The sequence below is a fragment of the Enhydra lutris genome, unplaced genomic scaffold, assembly GCF_002288905.1.
Source record: "Enhydra lutris kenyoni isolate GAN:26980312 unplaced genomic scaffold, ASM228890v2 scaffoldscaffold12, whole genome shotgun sequence".
In the NCBI taxonomy this organism is placed as follows: domain Eukaryota; kingdom Metazoa; phylum Chordata; class Mammalia; order Carnivora; family Mustelidae; genus Enhydra; species Enhydra lutris.
In genome coordinates, this window is record NW_019154096.1 from 78,179,597 (window position 1) to 78,203,982 (window position 24,386).

Here is a 24,386-nt window from a genome sequence, read left to right on the forward strand (position 1 = left end):
CACGTTCAGTAAATGTTAGTGCTTGTTGTGACCATCAGATTTTTAAGCAAATTGACCAGAATTTCCAAATGCATCTTTGAAATCACAACCGAGCCCCCATTTCCCCGGCATTGTCCAGAACGTTCGAGGAACTTCTCTTTCAGAATAGCCTTCCCGCCCTGCGTCTTGTACAACCCACGAAGCATTCGTTGCCTGCTTACTGTGTACCAAGAACTACATTCAGCACTTGAGAATACTGTTAGTGTTGGCAGATTTTCTTATCCAAGAATGGATTTGGCTTGTGGAAAGTGATCGAGAATTCAGCCCATCGGACACTGGTCATGAGGCCAGCAAAAATCCTTTCGGACCCACAGCACTTGGAACCACAGAACAGCAGACCGTCTTCACTTAACACCTTCTCCGTCGCCCAGAGCAGCGCACCCAGAGAGGTAGCCAAACATTTCCTGGAAAGCGGTAGCACTTCTCCGAGGTTCCCTTTGAAAGGCACGCGCCTTTGTCTCACAGCATCCTGTTGGGTTGTCTGCAAACAGAGCCTTGCGCGCCAGTCGCTGCCTGGGCCCAGGCCCGTCCTTGCGGTCGCACCACCAGCTAGGACTGGAAAGCTCGCGCGTATTTGTCACCTAGGGCTGCAGGGGGTTGTTGGGCTTGGAGGCGGGTGCACACAGTGGACCGTGACTGCTGTGTGGTTGCCCTGAGTTTCCCCAGGTGCAGGCATTAGCGCCTCTGGCTTGTCCATTACCAGACTGGTCAGTCACGGAACTAAGCCTCAGCACGGTCACCATCTGTCCCCCAGAACCACACGACTTGTGCTCCGACACCCCCCCTTGGTGCGCATCTTCATTTCTTGGAGCAAAGCGGTAAGCGGACTCTGAGAAGCGAGTGCAGAGAGACTCGTCTGGGCCAGAGGCCTGAGCCAAGCCGCTGAGCCCGGTGCCGGCCTGCAGACACACAGACACCCTGTCGCCAAACCTGCTTCAGCCATGGGGTGCCTGGTCCCACCTTCCAGGCCCAGAGAGCAGCAGACGTGAGCCTGAGGTGTCCAACCAGTGGTGTGGACGGTAGCCAGGCTATGGTTCTGAGCCTGACTGTCATTCATCCACCGAGAATAGTGGTACCAGCTTCACAGACTTAGTGGACAGTCCGTGACCGTCCTGGGAGCTCAGGAGGCTCCGTGTCTGGGTGGCGGTTGGGAAGGCAGGACCAGAGCAAGAGGCTGGGACAGTGCCCAGGCCAGCTGTTTTTTTGTGTCTTCTTCCCACCCCGTGCGGAAGCATGCTGGGCTGTGCCCCAGAGACCAGGACACCCCGCGCGTCTACTGCGGAAGCCATCCCACTCTGGGGGAGCCAGGTACCCTAAAGCCTGAGAGCAGCAAGGAGGTGCCTCTGTTTTGTGAATGTGAGAGACCACGCCTTCTGCCTCTGTATATGGCTTTAGTTATTCCGGCGTTGGCTGAAAAGTTATCACAGCCTCAGGTAGGTGGGTGGGATCCGCTGGCATAGAGTCTCCTGCTGTGCCTGTCTTCTGAGCTCTTGGCGGTGCGTGGGTCCCAGAGGTCCACACCCACAAGAGGCCGTGAGGCTGGCTCTGGGCTCGCAAAGAGTTCTGGTTTAGCCGTTGTGGAGCAGGTAACGGCGGACCGTGCGGCGGCCTACACGTGGCTCTAGATGGGAGCTTCCTCTTGCCCCTGAGGAGACATCTTCCCCGGCTCGCCCAGTCGCCTTCCCAGGCTCGCCCTGTCTGCAGGGTCACTTCGGCTACCTGAAGTGCCCCCTACTCCTGCCCAGGGCACCGCTGCCACAAGTCGGGACCCAGGCCCCTGTCAGTTCTGCTGTGTCCTTGCCGGGGGAGAGGACATTGGTGCACACCATCCCGTGCCACCGGATCTCATGGACGGTCCCATAATACATTAGAAATAAAGGTTGATGTGGGGCTCTATGCCCCGCAGCCCCTCTCTCCAGCTGGGAGTGGCCCCATGTTCCCTAGACAGAGCTCCTCCCGCAGTCCTGACCTGTGCACACCCAGCAGACTTCAGCTGGCAGAGCAGTGTCTGGCATTGGTGACCTTGTGCTTGCTGTCCTGACCCAGATTCTGGGTCCTCGTGGATTTTCACACCTGTGCGTGTCACAGCACGCACCGGCCATTGCAAGCACGAGCCTGTGCACCTGCACTCGTGTGACGCTCAGACACGTGTGTCTAGTCCACGCGGTTTGACTTGGTAGAGCACCGACCCACGGAAATGCCGTGTTGAGTCCTGAAGCTTTGGTGCGATCACCTGTAAACTTCGCTTTGCTTTCTCTCAGATACTTGTGGGTCTGTGAAGACTACGACTAGTATCTTGAAATAAATCAAGTTATTTTTACTCCAGCAGTGTTCTGTTTCATAGCTCCTGCGTGGTGCGTGTGTGCTAGTGTGGAAAGATCGGACTGATTATTGACCGGTTTGCTGCCAGCGGTCCCTCCTAATGTCAGAAGCGGCAACTGATGGCAATGAACTTGAAGTTCTAGAAGGCCCCTTGGTAGGCACACCCCTGGCCCCAGGCCTGCTTAGCAGTGGCGTGACCTGCTCTAGCTCTCAGGACGCACAGAGCTGAGCTGCTGGAGCTCTGCCCGCAGGGAACCGAGGCAGGCCCGCTGGTGCCCTCGCCCTGTCAGACGCTGCCCAGTTCCATGCCTGCGAGCTGGTGCGAAGGCCTGCTGAGCCCCACCGCCCTGGCCAGCGCCAGCTGTTCTCCCCGCCCGTGTCTGTGCGGCTGCAGGCCCCCGAGGGGCTCGGTACCTAGGTCAGGACAGTGCACTCGGACAGAACCACGTCCCCGGCCATGTGCACAGGTTGAGCAGCTTTCTCTTGGCCTGGGTGGCCTTGGCCTTCTCTGCTAATCGCAGGAACACTTGAGTGGGCTTGGCAGGTCGAGGTAGATGCCCACGTAGTCCATTGTAGGTCCTGGCCACTCCAGTGGAAGCAGTGCTGCCCTCTGTTCCCTGAGCTCAGGGGCCAAGCCCAAGTGATGACAGGGACGACGAGGCCCTGCTCACACACACCCCCCCATTCGTCCAGGAGACGACAGCTGGATGCCTACTCTGGGTCAGCCCCAGCACTGGACTACTGGGATAGAGACCCACACAGCAGGCCCTTGCTCTTGGTGAGCTGGGTCAGATAGAAGGGACCCTCATGGCGACCGTACTGAGAGCACTGGGGGGTGAAGGGGGCCTTGCAGAGGAGAAATAGTTGGCAGGGCTTGTGACCTAGGCTCCATTTTAAGTGGGTATCTTGAACTTCAGGGAGATTGATTAAAGAAAAGGTGCTTAGAAAATATTTCCCTCTGGGCACCTGGGTGGCTCAGTGGGTTAACGCCTCTGCCTTCGGCTCAGGTCATGATCCCAGGGTCCTGGGATCGAGCCCCACATGGGGCTCTCTGCTCAGTGGGGAGCCTGCTTCCCCCTCTCTCCCTCTGCCTACTTGTGATCTCTGTCTGTCAAATAAATAAAATCTTTAAAATATATATATATATATTTCCCTCTATGTTTTTCAGCTTATTTTTTAAATTAAGCTACAATAAAATCGACTTTTGGTGTACGGTGCTATGAATTTTAATATACACATGGATTTCTTTAACTGCCACCACAGTTAGGACTCAGGTTGCATCCTCCTAAAAACATCCTCCTGCCCCCATCCCCTCCCCTACCTCCCTGCTGACTCCTAGCAGCTTCTGGTCTGTTCTCCATCCTCAGGAGAATGTCACATAGATGGACTCACTATTTAACCTTTGGAGCCTGCCTTCTGTCATTCGGCTTAATGCCTTCAGGATCCATCCAAACTGTTGTGTGTACCTACAGTTTATACCTTTTTTTTTTCTTTTTCTTTTTTTTTAAAGATTTTATTTATTTGACAGAGAGAGATCACAAGTAGATAGAGAGGCAGGCAGAGAGAGAGAGAGGGAAGCAGGATCTCTGCCGAGCAGAGAACCCTATGCGGGACTCGATCCCAGGACCCTGAGATCATGACCTGAGCCGAAGGCAGCGGCTTAACCCACTGAGCCACCCAGGCGCCCCCAGTTTATGCCTTTTAATTGTCATATTCCATGGTGTAGATATGCCCTCGTTTGCATACAGGATTTTTGTAATAGCGGCTCTAACAGACGTGCAGTGCCTTCTCGTCGTGGTTTTAACTGGCACCTCCCAGCCAGTGCGTTAGGTCGCACATTTACTCGTGTGTTCATTTACCACTCAGCTGCCGTCCTTCATGAGCTGTCAGTTCAAGTCTTTTGCCCATTTTTTAATTAGGTGGTTTGTTTTATTACTGTTGAATCTAGAGAGTTTTTTACATATCATGGTTTTAAGTTCTTTGTTGGGTATGTTATTTCCAAGTATTTTCTCCCAGTCTGTATCTTGTGTTACAGTCTACTAACACTGACTTGCACAGGCCAGTGTTTTGTTTTGTTTTGTTTTGTTTAAGATTTTATTTATTTATTTGACAGAGAGATCACAAGTAGGCAGAGAGGCAGGCGGGGCGGGGGGGAAGCAGCCCCCCCGCTGAGCAGAGAGCCCGATGTGGGGCTCGATCCCAAGACCCTGAGATCACGACCCGAGCCGAAGGCAGAGGCTTTAACCCACTGAGCCACCCAGGCGCCCCCAGGCCAGTGTGTTTTTATTTTTATTTTGATGACGTCCAATTTATCTCTTTAATTTATGGATTGTGCTTTTGTTGACATGTGTAGGAACTTTTTGCCTAATTCCACAAAGATTTTCTCCTATAAAGTTTTACATTTAGAGGTAAGATCTTGTTTTGAATTAATTTTTATAATGTATAAGATTTACATCAGGATTCAGTGTGTTGCATGTGGATATCCAGTCTTCCAACACCACTTTTTGAGAATATCCTTTTTTCACTGAAATGCTTTTGTACCCTGGTCAGAAACCATTTGGACATATTCATATGGGTCTCTTGGAAATCTCTTTAGGTCCATATATGTGTTTATCCCTTTACAAATTTCACAGTATCTTGATTACAGCATAGTAAGTCTTTAAAACCTGCTAGTGTGATTTCTCCAACTTTTTTTTTCTTTTTGAAAGTATTTTGAGTATTCAATTTCCTTTGCCTCTCCATGTAAGTTTTAGAATCTGTTTATCTATAATATCTGCATTAAATCCCCCTGGGATTTTGACTGGCATGGAAATAATTTCATAGGTCAGTGTGTGGAGAACTGAAACTTTTATATTGAGACTTTCTACCCATGAGCATGGTATTTCTCTCAAATTATTTAGGTATTCTTTGATTTAACAGAATGTCATTTTCAGCATAGGCATCTTGTGTATTATTTTAGATTCACATCTGAGTATTTTTGGTTGGAGCTATCATCAGTAACTTAGAGCTATGATTTTGCTGTGTTGAGTTTGTGTCTAGTGACCTAGCTAAACTCATTCTACGATTTTTTTTTTTTTTTTGGTAGATTCCTGAGTATTTTACCATAGATAATCATGTTGTCTATAAATAGGGACCATTTTCTTTTTTCCAAAATGTATGACTTATTTATTTTTCTTGCTTTATTGCAGTGGCTAGAACTTCCACTATGATGTTAAATAGTAGGGGGCATCCTTGTTTTTTTCCTAATCTTGAGGGGAAAGCATTCAGTTTTTCACTATAAAATGTAATATTAGCTTTTGGTTTTGGTTTTCATTTTTTTGTTTGTTTTTTGTTTTTGTCAGTACCTTTATCAGGTTGAGGACATTACTGAGCACTTTCATCATAAACAGATGTTGAATTTTGTTAATATTTTATTTTTGCTTCAATTGATAAAATTGTTTTTTCTTCATTAGGCTGTTAATATTGTGGATCATATTAGTTCATTTTTAATATACTACATTTCTAGAGAAATTTTAGATTTTCAGAAAAAAAATGAGAATAAAACTTCCTCCCACCTTCCACCAGCCAGTTAGTTAATTGTTCAAGTCCAGTATACTGCAGAGCAGTACGAGAACCTCATACCCCCAGCTTTATCAGGTAGAGTGGGTATAGGAAATTCTTTCTGCCTTCAGTTTACTCCTTTCCAGACATACTTGGGTCACCACTTTCCCTCCCACAAACTTTAGTGGGGTTGTTCTTATGTTTACAAGTTGTAACACACTCAGATTCTCTTGTCACAGTCTGCATTCATTCCTGGGATCCTCCAATCTTCTAAATGCTTCTTTGTATGTTGTTAATTTGCATATATTGCCTATAAGGCTTTTCTGTGTCTATTGCTTTTCCTTTTCCAAAATGCCACATAGTCATACAGTATGAGCTTTCTCAGACTTGTTTCCTTCATTTAGCAATATACATTAAGATAACTCTGTGTCATTTGGGGGCTCTCTCTTTGTGTGACTGAATAGTAGTCTGTTGTATGAATGCTTCATAGTTTACCCATTTATCTCTTTTTTTTTTTTTTTAAGATTTTATTTATTTGACAGAGAGAGATCACAAGTAGACGGAGAGGCAGGCAGAGAGAGAGAGAGGGAAGCAGGCTTCCCGCTGAGAAGAGAGCCCGATGTGGGACTCGATCCCAGGACCCTGAGATCATGACCTGAGCCGAAGGCAGCGGCTTAACCCACTGAGCCACCCAGGCGCCCCCGCATTTATCTCTTGAAGGACATCTTAGTTGCTTCCAGTTTTTACCAATAAGTGAGTAAGGCTGCCATAAACACTCGTACACCGGTTTTTGTGTGGTCGTGGGTTTTCAGATAAGTTGAGCAGATATTCAGGACTGCAGTTACTGGTTCATATAGTAAGCTTCTGTTTAGTTTTGTAAGAAACTGCTGAATTTTCTCTGAAGTAGCTGTATCATTTTGCATTTTCATCAGAAGTGAATGAGTATCCCTGTCATTTCACATCCTCGTCAGCAATCATTACTGTCAAAATTGGGGGTTGGTTTGTGTAGCCATTCTAATAAGTGTATAATTATATTTCATTGTTTTTTTTAAGATTTATTTATTAATTTATTTGACAGAGATCACAAGTAGGCAGAGAGACAGGCAGAGAGAGAGAGGAAGGGAAGCAGGCTCCCCGCTGAGCAGAGAGCCTGATGTGGGGCTGGATTCCAGGACCCTGAGATCATGACCTGATTCGAAGGCAGAGGCTTTAACCCACTGAGCCACCGAGGTGCCCCTATTTCGTTGTTTTAATTTGTATTTTCTGATGACCAATAATTTTTAAAAATCTCTTCATATGCTTAATTGTATCCATCTATCTTCTTTGATGAGCTATCCTTTTGCCATTTTCTAATTGGGTTTATTTAGTTTCTTACTGCTGAGTTCTTAAGAATTCTTTGTGTAGTTTGGTTACAAGTCCTTTATCAGATACGTGTTTTGCAAATATGTTCTTGCAGCCTGTGGCTTTTCTTCTGGAAGTCTTAACAGCACTTTTCACAGACCAGAAAATAATTTTAATAAGGTCCAACTATTTTTCTTTCATGGATCGTATTGTGTCTATAAAAACTCCCCTAAACCCATAATTACCTAGATTTTTCGACTGTGTTACACCTTCTGGAGGTTTTATAGTTTTGCCTTTTAGATTTAAGTCTGTGGTCCATTTTTAGTTTTTGTGAAAGATGTCTGGCCTGTATCTAGATTTTTTTTGCATTTGGCTGTCCAGTTGTTCCAGAACCATCTGTTGGCAATGCTGTCATCTTCCCACTGAATAGCCTTTGCTTCTGTATTGGGTGGCTCTGTCTGTCCTGTCCCATTCGTGTATGTGTCTCCTCCTCCGTTACGGCGCCCTGTCTTGATTACTGTAGCGTTATATGTAGGTTCGTTTTTCAAGTATTGAATCAGCTTTACGTTTCTCAAACTCCACTTAATTTTGCAGTCCAATTTTTTTATATATTGCTGAATTTGATTTGCCAGTGCTTTGTTGAGAAATTTTGCATCTATGTTAATGAATAATATTAATCTGTACTTGTCTGGATTTTGACTCTTTCTAGTTTTCAGGTTTTCCACTCTTCATGAAATGCCTTAGAAAGTGTTCCCTTCTCTTCTGTTTTCTGTGGAAGATTATCCTGAGTTGATATATTTCTTCTTTAAGTGTTTGATAGAATTTAGTGGTGAAATTATCTGGCCCTAGTGATCTCAGAAGATTTTAAACTCCATGTTCAGGCTCTTTGATACTTAAGGGACTCTTCCAGTTATCTGCATCATCTTGGATGTGATTTGGCCGTTTGCAGTTTTTGACGCATTGTGGTCTGTTTTTTTGTTTTGTTTTGTTTTGTTTTAGATTTTTATTTATTTATTTGACAGAGAGAGATCACAAGTAGACAGAGAGGCAGGCAGAGAGAGAGAGGGAAGCAGGCTCCCTGCTGAGCAGAGAGCCCAATGCGGGACTTGATCCCAAGACCCTGAGATCATGACCTGAGCCGAAGGCAGCGGCTTAACCCACTGAGCCACCCAGGCGCCCCCATTGTGGTCTGTTTTATCTGTGTTGTTAAATATTGTGCATAGAGTTATCATAAGAATACTTCATTCTCCAGTTAGTGTCTGTGACGTCAGGCTGACATCCCCTCTTTCAGGTCTGATGTTGATAACTTGTTTCTTCTCTTCTTATATCACTCTTGCTAAAGGTTTATCAATTGTATTGAACTTATCAAAGAAGCCAGTTTTGGTTTCATGTATTTTACTCTAATTTTTCTTATTTCAATTTCATCATTTTCTATTATTACCTTTATTTCCTTCCTTGGGTGTTTGTTGTTTTGGGGTGTTTTTTGCTCTTTCTTGTTTAAATTGGAAGCGTAGATTATTAACCTGAGGCCCTTCTCTAATACATGCATAAGGGACGCGTGGGTGGCACAGTCGGTTTGGCGTCCGACTCTTGGCTTTGGTTCCAGTCGTGATTGCGGGGTCCTGGGATCAAGCCCCACCTCCCGCTGCAGCTTGTGTGGAAACACGTGCTCTCCCTCTCCCTCAAATAAGTAAATCTTTAAAAGAATAAAAAGTAAAACATGCATTTAATGCTGTGTATTTCCCTCTAAGTGTTGCTTCACTGCATCGTGGGAACTGCGATATGCTGCGTTCTCAGTGTCATTCAGTTCAGTGTGTTGTTTTGTTTCATTTTGGTTTTTTTTTAATATCCTTAAGACTTCCTGTGACCCATGGGTTATTTAAAAGTGCCTTATTTGCAGGGTGCCTGGGTGGCACAGTTGCTTAAACATCCGACCCTTGATTTCGGCTCAGGTTGTGATCTCCGGGTCATGGTCTCAGGTCGTGATCTCAGGGTCGTGATCTCGGGTCGTGGTCTCAGGGTCATGATCTCAGGGTCATGGTCTCAGGTCATGATCTCAACTCGTGATCTCAGGGCTGTGGTCTCAGGGTCGTGGTCTCAGGTCGTGATCTCAAGGTCGTGGTCTCAGGTTGTGATCTCGGAGTCATGATCTCGGGGTCATGGTCTCAGGTCATGATCTCAGGGTTGTGCTCTAAGAGTCGTAGATGGAGCCCCATGTCCGGCTCCAGGCACAGCAGGGCATCTGCTTGGGATTCTCTTTGCCCCTCCCCCTACAGATGCACATACTCTCTCTCCCTCAAATCAGAAATAAACCTTTAAAAATAAATAAATTAATTAATAGTGCCTTATTTTCTTTCCAAACATTTGGAGGTTTCCAAACCTCCTTTCTTTTTGTTCTTGATATCCAGTCTAATTCCATTATGATCAGAAAATATGACTTGAATGAATTCAATTATTTCGAATTTGTTAAAGTTTGTTTTATGACCCAGAATATGGTATATCTTGGTCAGTTTTTTGTGTGCATTTGAAAAGAATATATGTTCTGTTGTTATTGGGGACAATGTTTTATAAATGTCAATTGAAACCAGTTGGTTGATAGGGTTTTTCATTTCTGTATCCTTCATTTTCTGTCAACTATCTGTTAGTTGTTAAGAGAGAAGTGAAGTCTCCAAGTATGATTGTGAGTTGGTCACATTCTCCTTTCAGTCATCCAGGCGCCCTGTGAAGAGTTTTGTTTTGTTTTGTTTTGTTTTTTGTTTATTAAGATTTTATTTATTTATTTGACAGAGAAATCAAAAAAGGCGGGGTGGGGGGGAGCAGGCTCCCTGCTGAGCAGAGAGCCCGATGCAGGGCTTGATTCCAGGACCTGGAGATCATCACCTGAGCTGAAGGCAGAGGCTTAACCCACTGTGCCACCCAGGTGCCCCGTGGTTTTGTTTTTCTCTAAACTGAATATAGAATTCTGAGTTTCATCACTTCAAAATTGGTAGTTCACCTCCTTCTGATGAGAATTCTATAGTCACTCAAACCCATGTTCCTCTATAAATAACACATCATTTTTCTCTGGTTGTTTTTGAGATTTTTTTTTTCTACCTTTAGGTTTCACCAGCTTCATCATACGTCTGGGAGTAGATTCCTCTGGGTGTGTCCTGTCTGTGGTTTACTAGGCTTCTTACACCTGTCCTTGTAATAAATCTTTTGCCAGATTGGAAAAATTCTGGCTATGATTGGTTCAAATTGTTTTGTACACCTTACCCTTTTTCCTTTTCTTCTGGAACTCCAATAACATGACTGTTAGACCTTTGGCTTTGTCCTATGTGTCCTCAGGGCACTTTCTGGGTTTTCATTGTTTGTTTTTAACGTGGTTTGCTCTGTTTTTCAGATCAGATAAGTTCTGTTGACTTAGTTCATTGGCTCCTCCTCTGGCATCTCCCTTCTGCTGTTGAGACCATGCAGTTTTTACATTTCCTGTTTTTCTGTACTAAATTTCCATTTGACTCTTCTTTGCGATTTGTTTTTGAAACTTTGCATCTTCTCATTTGTTTCAAGGGTATTTTCCCTTCTTGCAGCATTTTTACTACAGATCCTTTAAAGTAGTTTCAATCTCTTAAAATTTTATTTGTCAGTTAATCCTCAAAACGCCAGGGAGAAGATGTTGTCAGGTGGTTCCAACTGCTGGGTCCTCTCAGCCTTGATGTCTGTTGATTATCTTTCCCAAGATGAGTTGAGGTTTTCTGACCCCTCGTTGTTTGCTCTGTTTGGGAAGTCATTTTGGATTGTGTCGGGCTCACTGTGGCTCTAATGGTCTGAGTCTCGGGGGAGCCCCGTGTGCAGCAGCGCTTCTCCCGCTGAGGGCGCTCTCGGCCTGGATGGCTTCGGCTCTGCGGTTCCGGCCAGGATTCCGCAGGGTGTGGTTTCCGTGTCCCCATCCTTTTCAAGCTGGCCAGCCTCGGAGCCCATCGGGCCAGTCTGGATCCTTTCCTCAGTTCTCCAGGTCTTTGATTGAGGGTCAGATCTGCACGTGTGCAGGTCAGTGCCGAGGCTGGGGATTTACACACAACTCACCAGTGTGCGTCCCCAGTCTTCTCTCTCTGCACAGTCTCCCTGAAATCCCATTTGGTCCCCACTCGTGATTTGACCCTACCTACCCCACTCTGCCACACGCTTCCTGGGATTATACCTCCACAGGGAACCGGGCGCTGAGAAGACAGAGACGAGCAGCAGGGGGTCTGCCCACCTGTGGGGTCCCAGCTCCTCCCAGCGGAGAGGAACATAAGCCTCGGGGTTGCCTGGGAGCTGTGGTTCAAGAGTTCAGAGATAATACCAGAAAGCGAGGGGTTCCTCCACCCTGAGCATAGGGATGCCGTCCTCCCTCCTAGGGGTGGGTAAGAGCTCCCGGGTCCTCTGTGTGCCCCGGCGGCTCCTTTGGGGTTCAGGCCGCAGTGGGTCTGGGCTGCGGAGGACGCGGGTGAGATGGTATGCTCAGGCACTCTTCAGTGTTTCCGCAGATTCCTGTCCTCTTCCCCAGGCTGCCTATGCCTGTTTACCTTCCACAGCCCTCTGCATTCTGCCCAGGTTCTGGAAAGGCAGCCCGTAGAAAACTGGGTGCGGCGCTCCCTGTTCCCTCTCATCCTCCTGTGCTTCTTCCCGGGCTCACTCCTGGACCGTCGGTCCTGGCTGCGCGAGCGGTCAGGCGGCATCAGGTCACATCAGCCCTGTTCACACTTCAGGACGCTTCCTATCAGAACTCTCCTCTAGGGGCACCTGGGTGGCTCAGTGGGTTAAAGCCTCTGCCTTCAGCTCAGGTCATGATCCCAGGGTTCTGGGATCAAGTCCCATATGGGGCTCTCTGCTCTGCGGGGAGCCTGCTTCCTCCTCTCTCTCTGTCTGGCTCTCTGCCTACTTGTGATTTCTGTCTGTCAAATAAATAAATAAAATCTTAAAAAAAAAAAAAAAAACTCTCCTCTAGATACCTGGGGTCAGAGAACTGGCTTCACACCCCAGGTTATCTGGGGCTCCAGGGTGCCAGTCTGGGCACTCCCTCGGTGCCGGGGGCAGCAGAAGGCACACCCTGGAAGGGAAAAGCCCTTGGAAACTTGAAAACCTGTCATACCGTCAGTTTGTGCCGGGGGTACCAGGCCATTGGAGGCCACAGCAAGGGACTCCTGCGGGAGCTTGGGCTCTGCTCTCTGTGCACGGGGACGTGGCAAACAGATCCCTGCCCAGCCGCCGGATAGTTGCTGTGACGCTCCGCTGGCAGGGCCCAGGGTGCCTTTTGTGGCTCCTGTGCATGTGCAGCTGCGTGAGCTGCAGCCTTGTGGCCAGGAGCCCTGAGGCCTGGGTGGCTGAAAGACGGCCCTGTCCCGGAAACCGCACCCTGCAGCAAAGGTCACCTTGAAAGAATGATTCTGCCCTCAAGAAGAGGGGGCTGAGTCTCAGCCTTGGTTTTAAAGAGAACCGGTCTCCGGGCCCCGCCCTGCATGGACCAGCTGTTCTTGAGGTTGGCGGGGTGTCGTGGGGTGCGAGACCTGCCTGTCCAGGGAGCTCTCATGACGATGTTTGTCACAGGGGAGGAGGCAGAGGTCCGGGGGAAAGAAGACACTGGCCCCTGGTCAGTTCCTCCCGTCTGCCGTGTGTTGCTGGCATCCACCGAGGCTCCCTAACCAGAGCCGCACCTGGCGTGTCGGTCTGGGCACGCCACTGCACGCTCCCTGATTGCGACTCCCACACGGGCATGAGAAGAGCTTGCGGAAAACCCTGGTGTCCACGGCATAGGATGACGTCCTCCGTGGCCAGGGTTGGAAAACCACCTCGTTGGCCCCTGGGAGGCTGATGACCTACAGTCCACCTGGAGAGGAGAGAGAAAGCAGTCTTGGTCGGGTCTGGTGTTCGTGGTGGCAGGGGTCAGTGGCCACACACACGGAGATGACAGTGGCTGTGTCCTTACGGTAAAGGGAACGCTAAGCAGCCATTTGGCCTCCAGCAGGGCTGACCCTGGTCCCACCGCAGAACACGGACTGGCTGGCTGTCCTTGGAGGCCAGGAGAGGCAGGAGAAAGGACGCGGGCAGGAAGAAGGTGAAGCGGCCGGCAGAGGCCGCTCCGCACGGCTCTGGGTCGCGCCTGCCCCCTGGGGAGGGCCGGAAACGGGAGGGAGAAGCATCTTCGTGTAATGGCTGCCCTCTGGGCCGCCTGAGATGATGGTCCGGCGCTCAGGACTTACGGGGACACCTCAACCTCCAGAAAACCTATTTTCCACGTCCATGTATGTTGATTTTTATGAGCAGGTTTTACTACATTGTAGAAGGGTATTTAACTCCTGGAGGTGCCAGCCCCCCAGAAAGGAGAGCAGTTTCGTGCTCTGACTTTGCGCGGGTGAGGGCTAAAGGCCCGGTCACCGAGAGCTGCTCCGACTAATTAATGCATTTGCTCCCTGCAGGGTGAAACTGAGTTTTCAGATACGTTCCCGAGGCGGTGCGCTTGATTGCTAAGTGTTGCGCTCCTCGAGCTGTTTTTCCTAGTACGTCGCCCGGTACGTGCAAACTGAGAGATTATTTCCCGTGGAAGACTGGCAGCGAAGCTACGGATGCTTGATGGACTCTGTGCTCGTGTGCAGACATAACACTTGTTCGAGGACAGGACACCTTCCTGCCTGGAAGGGAGGGGCTGGGTGGCGTGGCCTGACCGCTGCGCTCTGGTCGGGGCTGGCCCAGGAGCGTCTGTGCCCCGGGCAAGCTCACGCACACACACCTCTCACCCTCGTCCTCCAGGTCTGGTACCGTTCCGGGCTCTTCTCCTGGAAATCCCGGCGGCACCACAGAAGACCAACACGGACGCTTGGCGCTCTCCCAGGAAGGCCGGACACGGGGCCTCCGCAGCCTGCGCTGCTCTCCCGGCTGCTTTTCTCAGACCAAGGCCCCCCAAGTCACTCCCTCCCCAGGATACCACCAGGCAGCTGGCCTTCTCTGTTTTTCTTCCTCTTTTTCCTTTTTTTGTGTTTTTGTTTGTTTGTTTTTGAGTGAGGGTAACAGCAGCAACAATGACGATGATTAACACTGTGATTTCAGAACGGTTCTGAGGAAATCACGGTAAACAGAGTGTGTTTGCCTAAGGAAACCCTCCGAGCAATCAACCAGTAACACAACGCGTGTGCTAATGAACCCAAAGCTGTTAATGTGGTTTCTTCAGTTAAATTGATTCATGAATTTTGAAGAGAACATTATCTAATGAATTTTCTTTGAATAGAAAGCAATTAAAAGGACAAATCAGTCTGATTAACCCCAAAGTCACCCTCCTGCCACAAATGGTGTACAGTTTGAAATTATATCATAAAAAACTGGAGCACATTTGCTATCTTTCTGCCCTCTACTAATCCATGTAAATTAATGAACAACAAAGTTAATTTCTTTGATGACCCTGTTCTAGTATCACCTGGATTATACTGATGTTTAATTTGCTTAATGTTATAATAAAGACTAAACAGATTTTTTTTCCAGTGAAGTGATCATCATTCCCTTCAGTTAAGAAGTGATTTTTATTATTTAACATGCATGTAAGGGTGTGTTTTCCTTAAGAACCAAATCGCACTTGGCCGGCTTGGCACCGAGTGTAATCAGTGCTATTGTGGACACACTCGGAACACGGCGCTGCCCGCGGAAGCCTTCCCTTTGCTGTCGCCATCAGGCACTCCCGCCCCGAGGGCTCGGTGCCCCCCGCCGTGGGGACGCGGCTCCGTGTCCAGTGCTCCCTAGCCGCGTGTTCCCTTCGGAAAGACAATAGGTATCGGTTCAGACCAGCCTCCTTCACATGCCTGGGAAACCGCTCTAAAACCTGGAGGTGGAGGGAGACAACGTTCTCATGCGTTCACCGGTTCGTCCTGCAGTGGGAGGAAGAGCAAATGCACTTTGACGTGGTTAGTCCATTAAAATGGGAACAGAGTCATTTTCGCAGCCCTGTTCATTACAGATACCTGTAGCCACAGCCGCCGCCGGCCCGTGGACCGTGGTGCTTGGCATTCTGAGCCTGTCCGCTGCCAGATGTGGACGGCTAGCATGAAATCACGGCGCGACCCATGGCTTCTCTTTCCTTCTGTGTCCCTGCTGACGCTGGGAACTCACGGGCGGTGTGAAAGGTTCTGCGGTCGGCAGGCAGGCAGGGCTCAGGGCTCAGGAACTGAGCTGCTCATGCGTTGACGCACGCGGGTCCTGGAAGAGAGGGCAGGGCGCGGTCCTGCGCGGAACCAGGGGAAGATGGGAGGAAGCTGCAGATGTGGGGTGCACCGTGCGGGCTGCCTGCAAAGGGGATGGCCCGTACGGTGCCAGGGACGGGCTGAAGGGACGGTGCATGAAGGCCACGTTTTAACTGAGGGTCGCACTTCTGTGGGTGTGGGTGTGTCTTCTGTTGCAGGACGGGCGGCTCGTTGCGTCGGAGCCCTGGGAGCCGTTTGTCCACAGGGCGTCGTTCTGTGTTCTGCCTTTCAGATTCATTCACCGCACAGGTGTTGTGGAAGCTGCTGGAGGCCGTGAAATTTGGAGACACAGTGTCGTACCAGCAGCTGGCAGCCCTGGCAGGCAACCCCAAAGCCGCGCGGGCAGTGGGCGGAGCCATGAGGCGCAACCCTGTAAGTTGTGGTGCGTGTGGACGTCAGCGTGGCCGCGGTCGGTGGGTGGGCCTGGGCGCTGCGCTCGGGGGTGCGGCCGCGTAGGTAGGCGCGTCCCGCAGGCGGCCGGAGCCGCGCAGGGCGGGGAGGAGAGGAAACGCTCATGGTGGGCCCTCCCCTGAGAGGCAGGGACAGCACTGGTAGGTCTGCGCCCTGGCCCCCGTCTTTGGTGAGGGGATCAGGAAGCGTTCGCACAAAAGCACCCCCCATGCATGTCGGAACCACAGCAGCCCATTGTCAGAGGCAGTACCGAGGAGGACAGGCCCTGGAGAAAGTGGCGAATGACATTCGTTCTTCCAGTAACTGGGTACACGGGCTGCCTCGCTCGTGCCCGACACTCTTTCAGGGGCCAGGCCTACAGCCAGAAACCAAGCAGGCTGCCCGTATGCAGCATGGTTCTAGAAGGAGACACATTCCGGGATGCCGGATGCATAGGGAGGCTGGAGATCTGACACCAGGGTGTGCACCTGGGGAACGGGCCTGATTCATGGCATTTGCGGGTGTCTTCCCCAGGGAGTGGCTCCTTCCCCAAGCCCCTTTGTGTCCTTGTCCCTCCTGTGCATCTGTGATCAGATTTTGCAGAAAGGGAGGTTCTGTCCAGGCAAAGCCTTGCTCACCAGAGGATGGGCCTGTGTGGGTGGCCGCGTGCCTGTTGTCCCCACGCCTGCACCTGGACCACAGGCTGTCCTGGCTCAGAAAGCAAGTCCTTGTGAGGCCGTGGGGTCCCCATCCCAAAGCAGCCAGGTCCTTGGGGGACCCCACACAGCCAAGTGAGACCCAGAATATTTCCGTTCTTGGTAGCCCTTCCAGTACTGGGCCGCGGCCTGCTGGCGCCTCCGTGCTGGCATCCCTCTGGAGCTGTGGGAGAGGGTCTGATGGGATGGAAATGTGCCATCCTATCAGGAGGAGGAAAGTAGGACCATCACATCCTGGGATAGGAAATTACTAGATCAGAAAGACCTCACTTTTTTGAAACTTGCTGTAGCTTTGCGGTGTATTTCCAGCATTATCTTCGTCCCTGTTCACCTGGGAGAGGCAGGCATTGGCACACCCGGCCCACTGCTCTTGCCGCTGGGTCCCTGTTGCCTGAGGGCAGAGCCGCGGCTCTCTGAGAGGTGGCGTTTATGAGACTGCCTTCTTTTTTCTAAGAAGCACCCCGGCAGGTTCGCAGTGGATCGCACTGTCTTGCGCGAATTCTGTGCCATGTAGAGACATCCCCAACGGTCAGGAGCAACGTGTAACGTGGACCACCGGTCATGCCCGCGCCTCGCTGCGCCCCAGGTCCTCCGCAACAGTGGATCACGAGCCCAGTCGGTGCTCCGTTCCACAGCGGTCCTGTTTCTGGTGCAGTGTGGCCCACATGTCCCGAGTCATCCCCTCCACTTAGTACGGGCTCAGCTTTACCGTGCGCACGAGGTGATTCTGCTTCGCATTCCAGCGTGAATTTTTTTTACATTTCCCGATAAAGTCTGAACCGTTTTGTTCCTTGGGAAGGCCACCGTCTCCTCCAGGTGCTGAGCAGCTGGACTCGGCCCGGGAATTAGCAGTTGGGACGCTGCAGGACACGGCTCCCTGTCACGCCTGGTGAGATGGGCGCTAGAAGCTAACGGGTTTCTGCCTGGCCTTCTGCGGCCCATGGTCACTGTGTCCCGTGTACGTTCTCCCTCTGTCCCAGATCTTTGTGCCTCCTTCAGGCCAAGGGTCTACTCCTCACGCCCTTTGTGGAGGGAGGACAGTCTTCTCGGCCACGGAGGGGCGATTCGGTTCCCACCGTGCACCGCAGGTGCTGTGTGCTGTTGCCTCCCACAGGGGCACACCTCCCGTCTGGTGCTCTGCACACACGCACTGCCATCGGGCACACAGACCGCGGGGGACCCTCACCTGGCTCGGGTGCCGACTGCGGCGTCTCACTCGGCCGCAGAGACGCCGTCGCTGCCCAACGATCACGCTTGCGGCGATCTTAAGAAACATTTATCGTTCTGCAACCAGAAGGCCTCTCTCTTCCTGCTACTAATCTCTATGAACGTCTCTGTTCAGATATGGCCCCAGTCACAGAAGTTTATAAAATCAGATCTCACGAGGCTTAAAACTCTAATGTCCCTAAAGTCCACGTATCGTCTTCCCGGTCTCGTGCCCAAGTGCAGAGGGCCATGAGGACACCAGGTGGGAGAACCGGGCAGGCTCCTGGCCCGTCTTCTCAGCGCCCTCCCATGCCGACAGCAACCAGGCTGGAGGCGAGCCCTTGGGGGCCTGTCCATGGGACCCACTGTGACTGGGCACTACCCATGGCTCATGCCGGGCCCCTTGGCCTGAGCTGGTGGCAGAGGCGCGGGTGGCTGCAGGACTGGAGCGGCGCCACCGTCACGGCATGGGGCTGCCAAAGGTGTTCCTGCGAGGGGAGTTTCGGCTCGGCCTCCTGGGGAGCCCTTAAACTTGACCTAACACCTCCTTGGAAGGGATCGCAGAGCCTCCAAAGGCGACTCAGGAACCTGGGGGAAGGGGGCCCTGAGCAGGGCCTGGACCACAACCGACGTGGACATCACACGTGGGGGCCCCCTTTCCCTGGCGCTGGCAGCGAGGGGCCAGGCCCCACAGCCCACGCGGCAGCTGCGGCACCAACAGCATCGTGGATAATCTGTTCGGGCTGAGTAGAGCAATTGTGCATTTGAAGGAGAGTGAAAGATGGGTTTGGAATGTCGCAGGGCACCGTGAAGCTCGTCGTGCGTTAATTCCTTAGGCCATAAACACGAGCACGTGCTGGTTCACGCGACAGCTTTGCCATGGCGTGGGGTTCTCTTCCCCACTAGTGGGAGGGATGGTTGGCGCTGTGTGGGGGGGTCTGGTCCTGTCCCCAGCACGCGATTTTTCCAGGTTTTCCACCAAAGACTCACTGGCCCAGGTGAGCCGGTGTGGCCGCCTTCCGGAAGGTGAGCGCTCTCACCCCCTATGGAGGAGGGTCCATGTGCTGGTAGAGCAGATGGAAGACGCCTCGGGGGCGCCCCCACAATAGCACCCTTCCCTCATCCTCAGAATTTGCTAAATGCAGTTCAAAGGCAATCCATAGCCGCACAGAGCGTTTCCCCACTTTCTCCTAAACAAACGCATTCCTGACGAGTTAGTTTACTCGCAGATCGCCACGAGCGTTAATGACCCCCCGAGGCTTGTTCTGCCGGTCACCCAGATGGCTGTTGATGAAGATTTAGCCTCGTGTTCTAAGTGTCAGGGCTGTCAGCGGGGCTGAACTGTTTGACCAGAAGAAAAAACGCACAGGGAGCTATTGATTACAGCTTCTCCGTGTCACTTGCTCACCAGGATTTAGGTATTGATGAGGCCGCGAGTGAAAACAAGCTCTTTCCCTTGTGGGCTACTACCACGAGAACAAAGGCGAAGTTGGAAAAAATATTCAGCCAGCACTAGAATCAGAGGGATTCCATTATTGATTGAAAGGCCCCTTCGTGTTATTTTTGTTGGAGACAAATCTATGGGTTTGGAAGTTTTATAGCTTTTGAGAAAGGGTCCGTGTAGGGGATGGGTTCACGTATTGGATGAATTAGATTTCACAGTGTGAGGATTTCAATGCGGCTGTGATACTATGAGCTGCTTGGTTATTGATAAAAATTACATTTTATGCAGCACGGGGCTTGAAAGGAGCGAGCGTAAGAGGGCACGGATCCTCTGGAATGTCCTCAGGGCTCCAATAAATGTTGCCGGCTCTCATTATTTTAGTAGTCTGAATCTGCCGCTAAAATTAACACAAACAGAAGCAGTGTTCCCGTGTCTAGGAGTGAAAGCAGTGTGTCTTCGGTGAGTCCCCGCTCCCGTCGCTGCATGCACGAGGTAAAGCCTGGCTGGGGAGGTCAGCATCGCCATCCCGCGACCACCGCGCTATTTTCCATGTGACACGTAGGGCCAGAGACTTCCCAGTCCGTCTCTTGTAATTCCACAGCTCGGGGAGCAGGGCAAGAAAATCAAAGCTCACTCGTCAAGTCTGCTGTTAGGTAGGAAAATTGACTTGGTGCCTAAATGTTTGTGAGCCTAGTTTGGACTAAATCTCTCTCTATCAGTCAGAGCTTAAGTTGTGTGTCATCTGATCATGTCCTCACAACAGTTACTAACGTGACTATCGTATTGGATCAAAACCCTCGATCGGAGTCAGTATCGCGTTCTGAAAATTGCCAGTTACAGTGGGGATGGCAAGTGCTTGCGGGACGGGGCAGTGGTGTTACTCTCCATCAGGGAAGCGGCGCGAGAGGAAGCCGGGCCTCCCCCCACCCCCCAACCCCGCTGCTCCTTCCGAGACCACCCTGAGACTGTGCGTGTTCCCATGGCAACCCACACTTCCAGTCAGAACCAGGACTGGTGTGATGTCTGAGAAGTCAGGTTCTCACCTCCGAAGCCAGATGACCTGCAGGGCTGGCCAGCACCCCAGGCCATGCCCAGCGCTCCCCCTCGAGCAGCTGGTGTCGCGGCAAGACGTATGGGCACCGGTCCTGCCTTGGCTGAGCTGGAAGCGCATCTTTGCCTCAAGGTGCCATGTAAGCTGGGCCAGCAATGTCATGGGAGCCTAGGCTGACCACGCATGGCCTGGGGCTTGTTGGGGATGCGTGGTGGTCTGCACCGGGCACAGAGCACGCACTCCCCTGGCCCTATTGAGTGCTGCATCTGGGACGGGACTGGGGACCATGCCACCTGCCCAGGGACAGGCCCAGCTTAGCGCCCACCAAGGGCGCACTCCAAGCAGGTGTGGCAAGCTGAGACAGACGCATGGCCAGAGGACAGCCAGATACCACATACGTGTGCTTAGCCGCTCTTCTAGAAGCACACCCGACTGATGGCTCGTGGCTTGTCCAGCTCAGGTCTTTGGAGGTGGAGCTTGGGGGTAGGAGATGTGGATCTCCTCTGCTGAACTGCAGACTCCGTCGAGGGAGCCTGAGAAACCCTCAACCTCTGGGACCCTGCAGGTGTGGCCATATGAGCGTGACCCCAGAGGGCAGGACAGGGGCTGGCGCTGAATGGTCCCTGGCACCTCCTGTGTCTCTTCCAGGGAGGGGTCTGCAGAGCAGCTGTGCCCTTCCTTCTGCCCCAGCTCCGTCTCCAGCGCTGGGCCAGTTCCTGTAGCTGCCCTCACTGGCCATCCTGTCCCTGTCAAGCCGCCACTGTGCTCTGTGCTCTGCACGATGACGAGAACCATCCCCCAGCATGTACTGGGCCTTTGGGGGCTGACCACCTGTGCCCCTTCGCCCCAGTCAGGATGGAGCCACTTAGGAAATAGGACTGATTGACCCGGGCCTCCTGGGAAGTCCTTCAGATTCTGAGTAACTGTTTGCTGGGATTTTTAAGCAAAATGACTGTCCATCTGCCAGAGCCCCTGCAGTGGGAACACCACATGTACCCTTGCGTTTGGTGGCCCAGGTGTGGCCATCCCTGCCGTGCTGTGTGCTGTCCATGGAGGGAGCTCCACAACCTGAGATAGACTCCTGTCCGCTCCGCACCTCCCAACCCTTTCCTTTCTGCCTGTGTTCTGGGCCGGCTAAGAAATGGACAAAGGATATCAGGGTATTAGCTTTAGTAGGGTAAAGGCTGGGGGAGGGGGGATATGGCCATGGTGGGCCTCCAAGAATTCCTCTGGAATCGGACCCCCCTGTGCTGTATCAGCCCCAGCAGAACCGGCTCCACTGACCACGCCTGTGCCGTGAGGCAGACGGGGCCTCCCTGCAGGACCTCACAGGCTGCTGAGCTGGGCATTCTCATCCCTTCCTCCCGGGATGGCCAGTCAGTGAATCCTCCTCCCCTCGGGCAGGGGTGATGGATAGGGGGTGAGCAAGGCCAGGCATGTCCCTCATACCAGTGGGTGTCCTGCCACATGGAAATCAAAAGCAAGGGTAAGGCTCACTGTGCCCACGCTCCACAGTGGACTCTATCCTGAGGACAGACACCGAGCGGGTCTGCCACTGGGTATCCTCGGAGCTCCTGTCCACACAGCCCAGGCTGTAGGGGGAGGACCAAGGCATTTCCTGCTGAAAATGAGTCTCCGACCTCTGGAGGGAACAGAGTTCTCCTCCCCTTGTAGGATTGGCTACCAGGAATGTGTTAGGTGGGACTGTTGGCCCATGTGTGGCTGTGGGAATAGTGTCTCCCCTGTGTGACCATGACCTCCCTCGCGTCCAGCGCCTACAAGCCCCGGCATCCAGTCTAGGATGTGAGGAATCAGACGCCCACAGTTCTGCGCTGCGGTGGCTCTAGGCAAGGCAGAAGAGTGTGCTGGGCATGGGGGAGGTCCTTCCTTGGGGCATTCAGTGTCCGCTAGGGAAACCTGCCTGCGGTTTGGGTCCTCCTTCTCTGGGGCTGCCCGCCGGCCTGCACTTCCCCTGGGACCGGGACAGCAGTGAGCTGAGCTGCCCATAGGTCGGACGGGCGGGGTTGGCGGAAGCCCGCGGTGCACCGAGCCCCCCTGCACCTCTCTCCTGGTGCGTCTCAGTGACACCCGCCTGTCCCTGGTCCCAGCAGCGGGTCCTCTTAACCATAGGTTGGCTTCTCTCTGTAGGACTGTGTTTGGGTTGGTTTTCATCATAAGGTGACCTCGCTTTATTGAAGCCCTTCTGTTCACTAAGGCAGGCACCTGATCACGGAGTTTGTCTCCAGAGGTGAGAGGCTATTTGAGGTCGGCCGAGGGGTGAGGGCCACTGTGGCCCTGGATCTGGAGTCCTGAGGGACTGTGGGAGCGGGTGGTGTACAGGGACAGGGGGGCAGCAGCAGTGGCCGCTCAGGTGAGAACACATGAAGACTAGAGCTTCTCCACCTTCCCAAACATCCCAGGACTGGTGAGCGCAGACAGACACTCCCGGGGCCCTGCGTGGCGTGAAGCAGAGCCAGCAAACCTTTCCTATAAAGAGCCTGATGGTAAACAGTTTAGGCTTTCAGAAGCAGCCACAGACAGTGCGGCTACGTTCCGATGAAGCTGTGTTTACGAAATAAAGAAGGACCGTAGTGGCCGATAGCCAGTTTGCCAATGCCTCGTGTGAGTCCCACCTTCCCAGAAGGTTCCTGTCGCTTCTCGAGATATTTGCGATTTTGCATACCATCCCGTAGCTTGGAAATGTAATTTTGAACTTGGTAAGCACACACGATCAGTTTCTTACCAACGGCAATTTTCTCCTCCTGGATCCTGCTGTACGGGGGTTCTCTGGACTGTGCTGGACATTTGCCTTGGGGCATTGTGGCACCCTTTGGCCCCCGGAGGCCCTCGGAGACCAAGGGGTGTGCAAGGCCAAGACAGCCAGCGGGCGGCCTGCATGTGGCCGAGCCCCTGCTAGGTGAGTGGTGGTCAGGGGCCTTACTTGTGACCCCGGAGGCCCCGTTGGCCCGGAGCCCAGCCTGACGGTGGCTTCCTGTTTTCCAGGTGCCCATCCTCATCCCGTGCCATCGCGTGATCTGCAGCAGCGGAGCCGTGGGCAACTACTCCGGAGGCCTGGCCACGAAGGAGTGGCTGCTGGCCCACGAGGGCCGCCTGGCGGGGAAGCCGACCAGTCCCGGGGGATCCCTTCTGGCTGGAATACGGCCCAGGGTTCGGGGTGGCCGGCACTGAGGGTTTGCAGGAGGCCGTGTTGGAGCGGCACGCGCTGGAAGCGGGCACACGCTGGCACCGTTGTATTAAAGCTCTGGACGTGTCCTGAGGGACGTGGAGTGCGTTGTGTCTCTCGTTCTTCCGTTTCGCAGCAGAGCGGGTTGGGAAGACCGGCCCTTGTTCGCAGCGCGTCCCCTCACGGCGCTGTTCGTCTCTGACGTCCGCCAGCGCCGCGGTGAGAGAGCAGGGACCTGGCAGGCAGCGGGGCGATCGGCCCGGAAGGTGCCTGCGGGGGCAGTGGCTGTGCCCCCCGCAGCGCCCCGGTCCCCACGCAGGCCTGAGAAGCTGGCCGTCCCCGCCCACGGCCCGGCTCCCCGTCCTCTCCGCCGTGGAGGTTGCCTGGCCCGTGTTTCCCGCTCCCACCTTCCCTGCCAGCCGGGGCGGCCCAGAAATCCTGCTCACGGGGCTTCCCCACTTTGCTTCTCTCCCGGCCAGGAAGGCCAGCGCCGGGGGCGTCCATCCAGGGTCGTGTCTGCCGAGTGGAGGAGACCCGCCTGCCAGCGCGAGCCGGGAAGACAAACGGCTCCTTGAGGCGGGTTTGGTCGCAGTGACTCCTTTACAGGGGCCTGCCTCGGGCCCCGGCCCCTCTCCTGACACGGTTGACCCTCGCATGCCCTGAACAGGAGGTGACAAGGCTTGCCGACCTCTCCTCCCCAGTACCCAAGACCGAGCCTGGAAGTCAGAGGTCACACAAGAAGGTGGGTCAGCTCCTGTCCCCAGGGGCAGTCTGGAGTGTTTCCAGCGTCCACCAAGGACCTTGGGCTGACACTTCATTACCCTGTTGTCATTTTAGCTTCATCATTAAGTAGATCTGAAAAGCATACGGGGAACTTGTAGCTGTGCATGCAGATAAATAAAATAGA

General features: G+C 52.5%; 1 protein-coding gene across 1 annotated transcript in view; it reads left to right on the forward strand.

The window, feature by feature from the left end:
- Positions 1-23,582, forward strand: part of LOC111145245 (O-6-methylguanine-DNA methyltransferase) — a 280,586-nt gene extending 257,004 nt beyond the window's left edge. Inside the window, exons 4-5 of the mRNA XM_022500029.1 lie at positions 15,721-15,860; positions 23,299-23,582. Of these exons, the coding sequence (XP_022355737.1) occupies positions 15,721-15,860; positions 23,299-23,484 (326 nt within the window). The 3' untranslated portion in view covers positions 23,485-23,582. The remainder of the gene's footprint in view (positions 1-15,720; positions 15,861-23,298) is intronic.
- Positions 23,583-24,386: the final 804 nt, after the last annotated feature.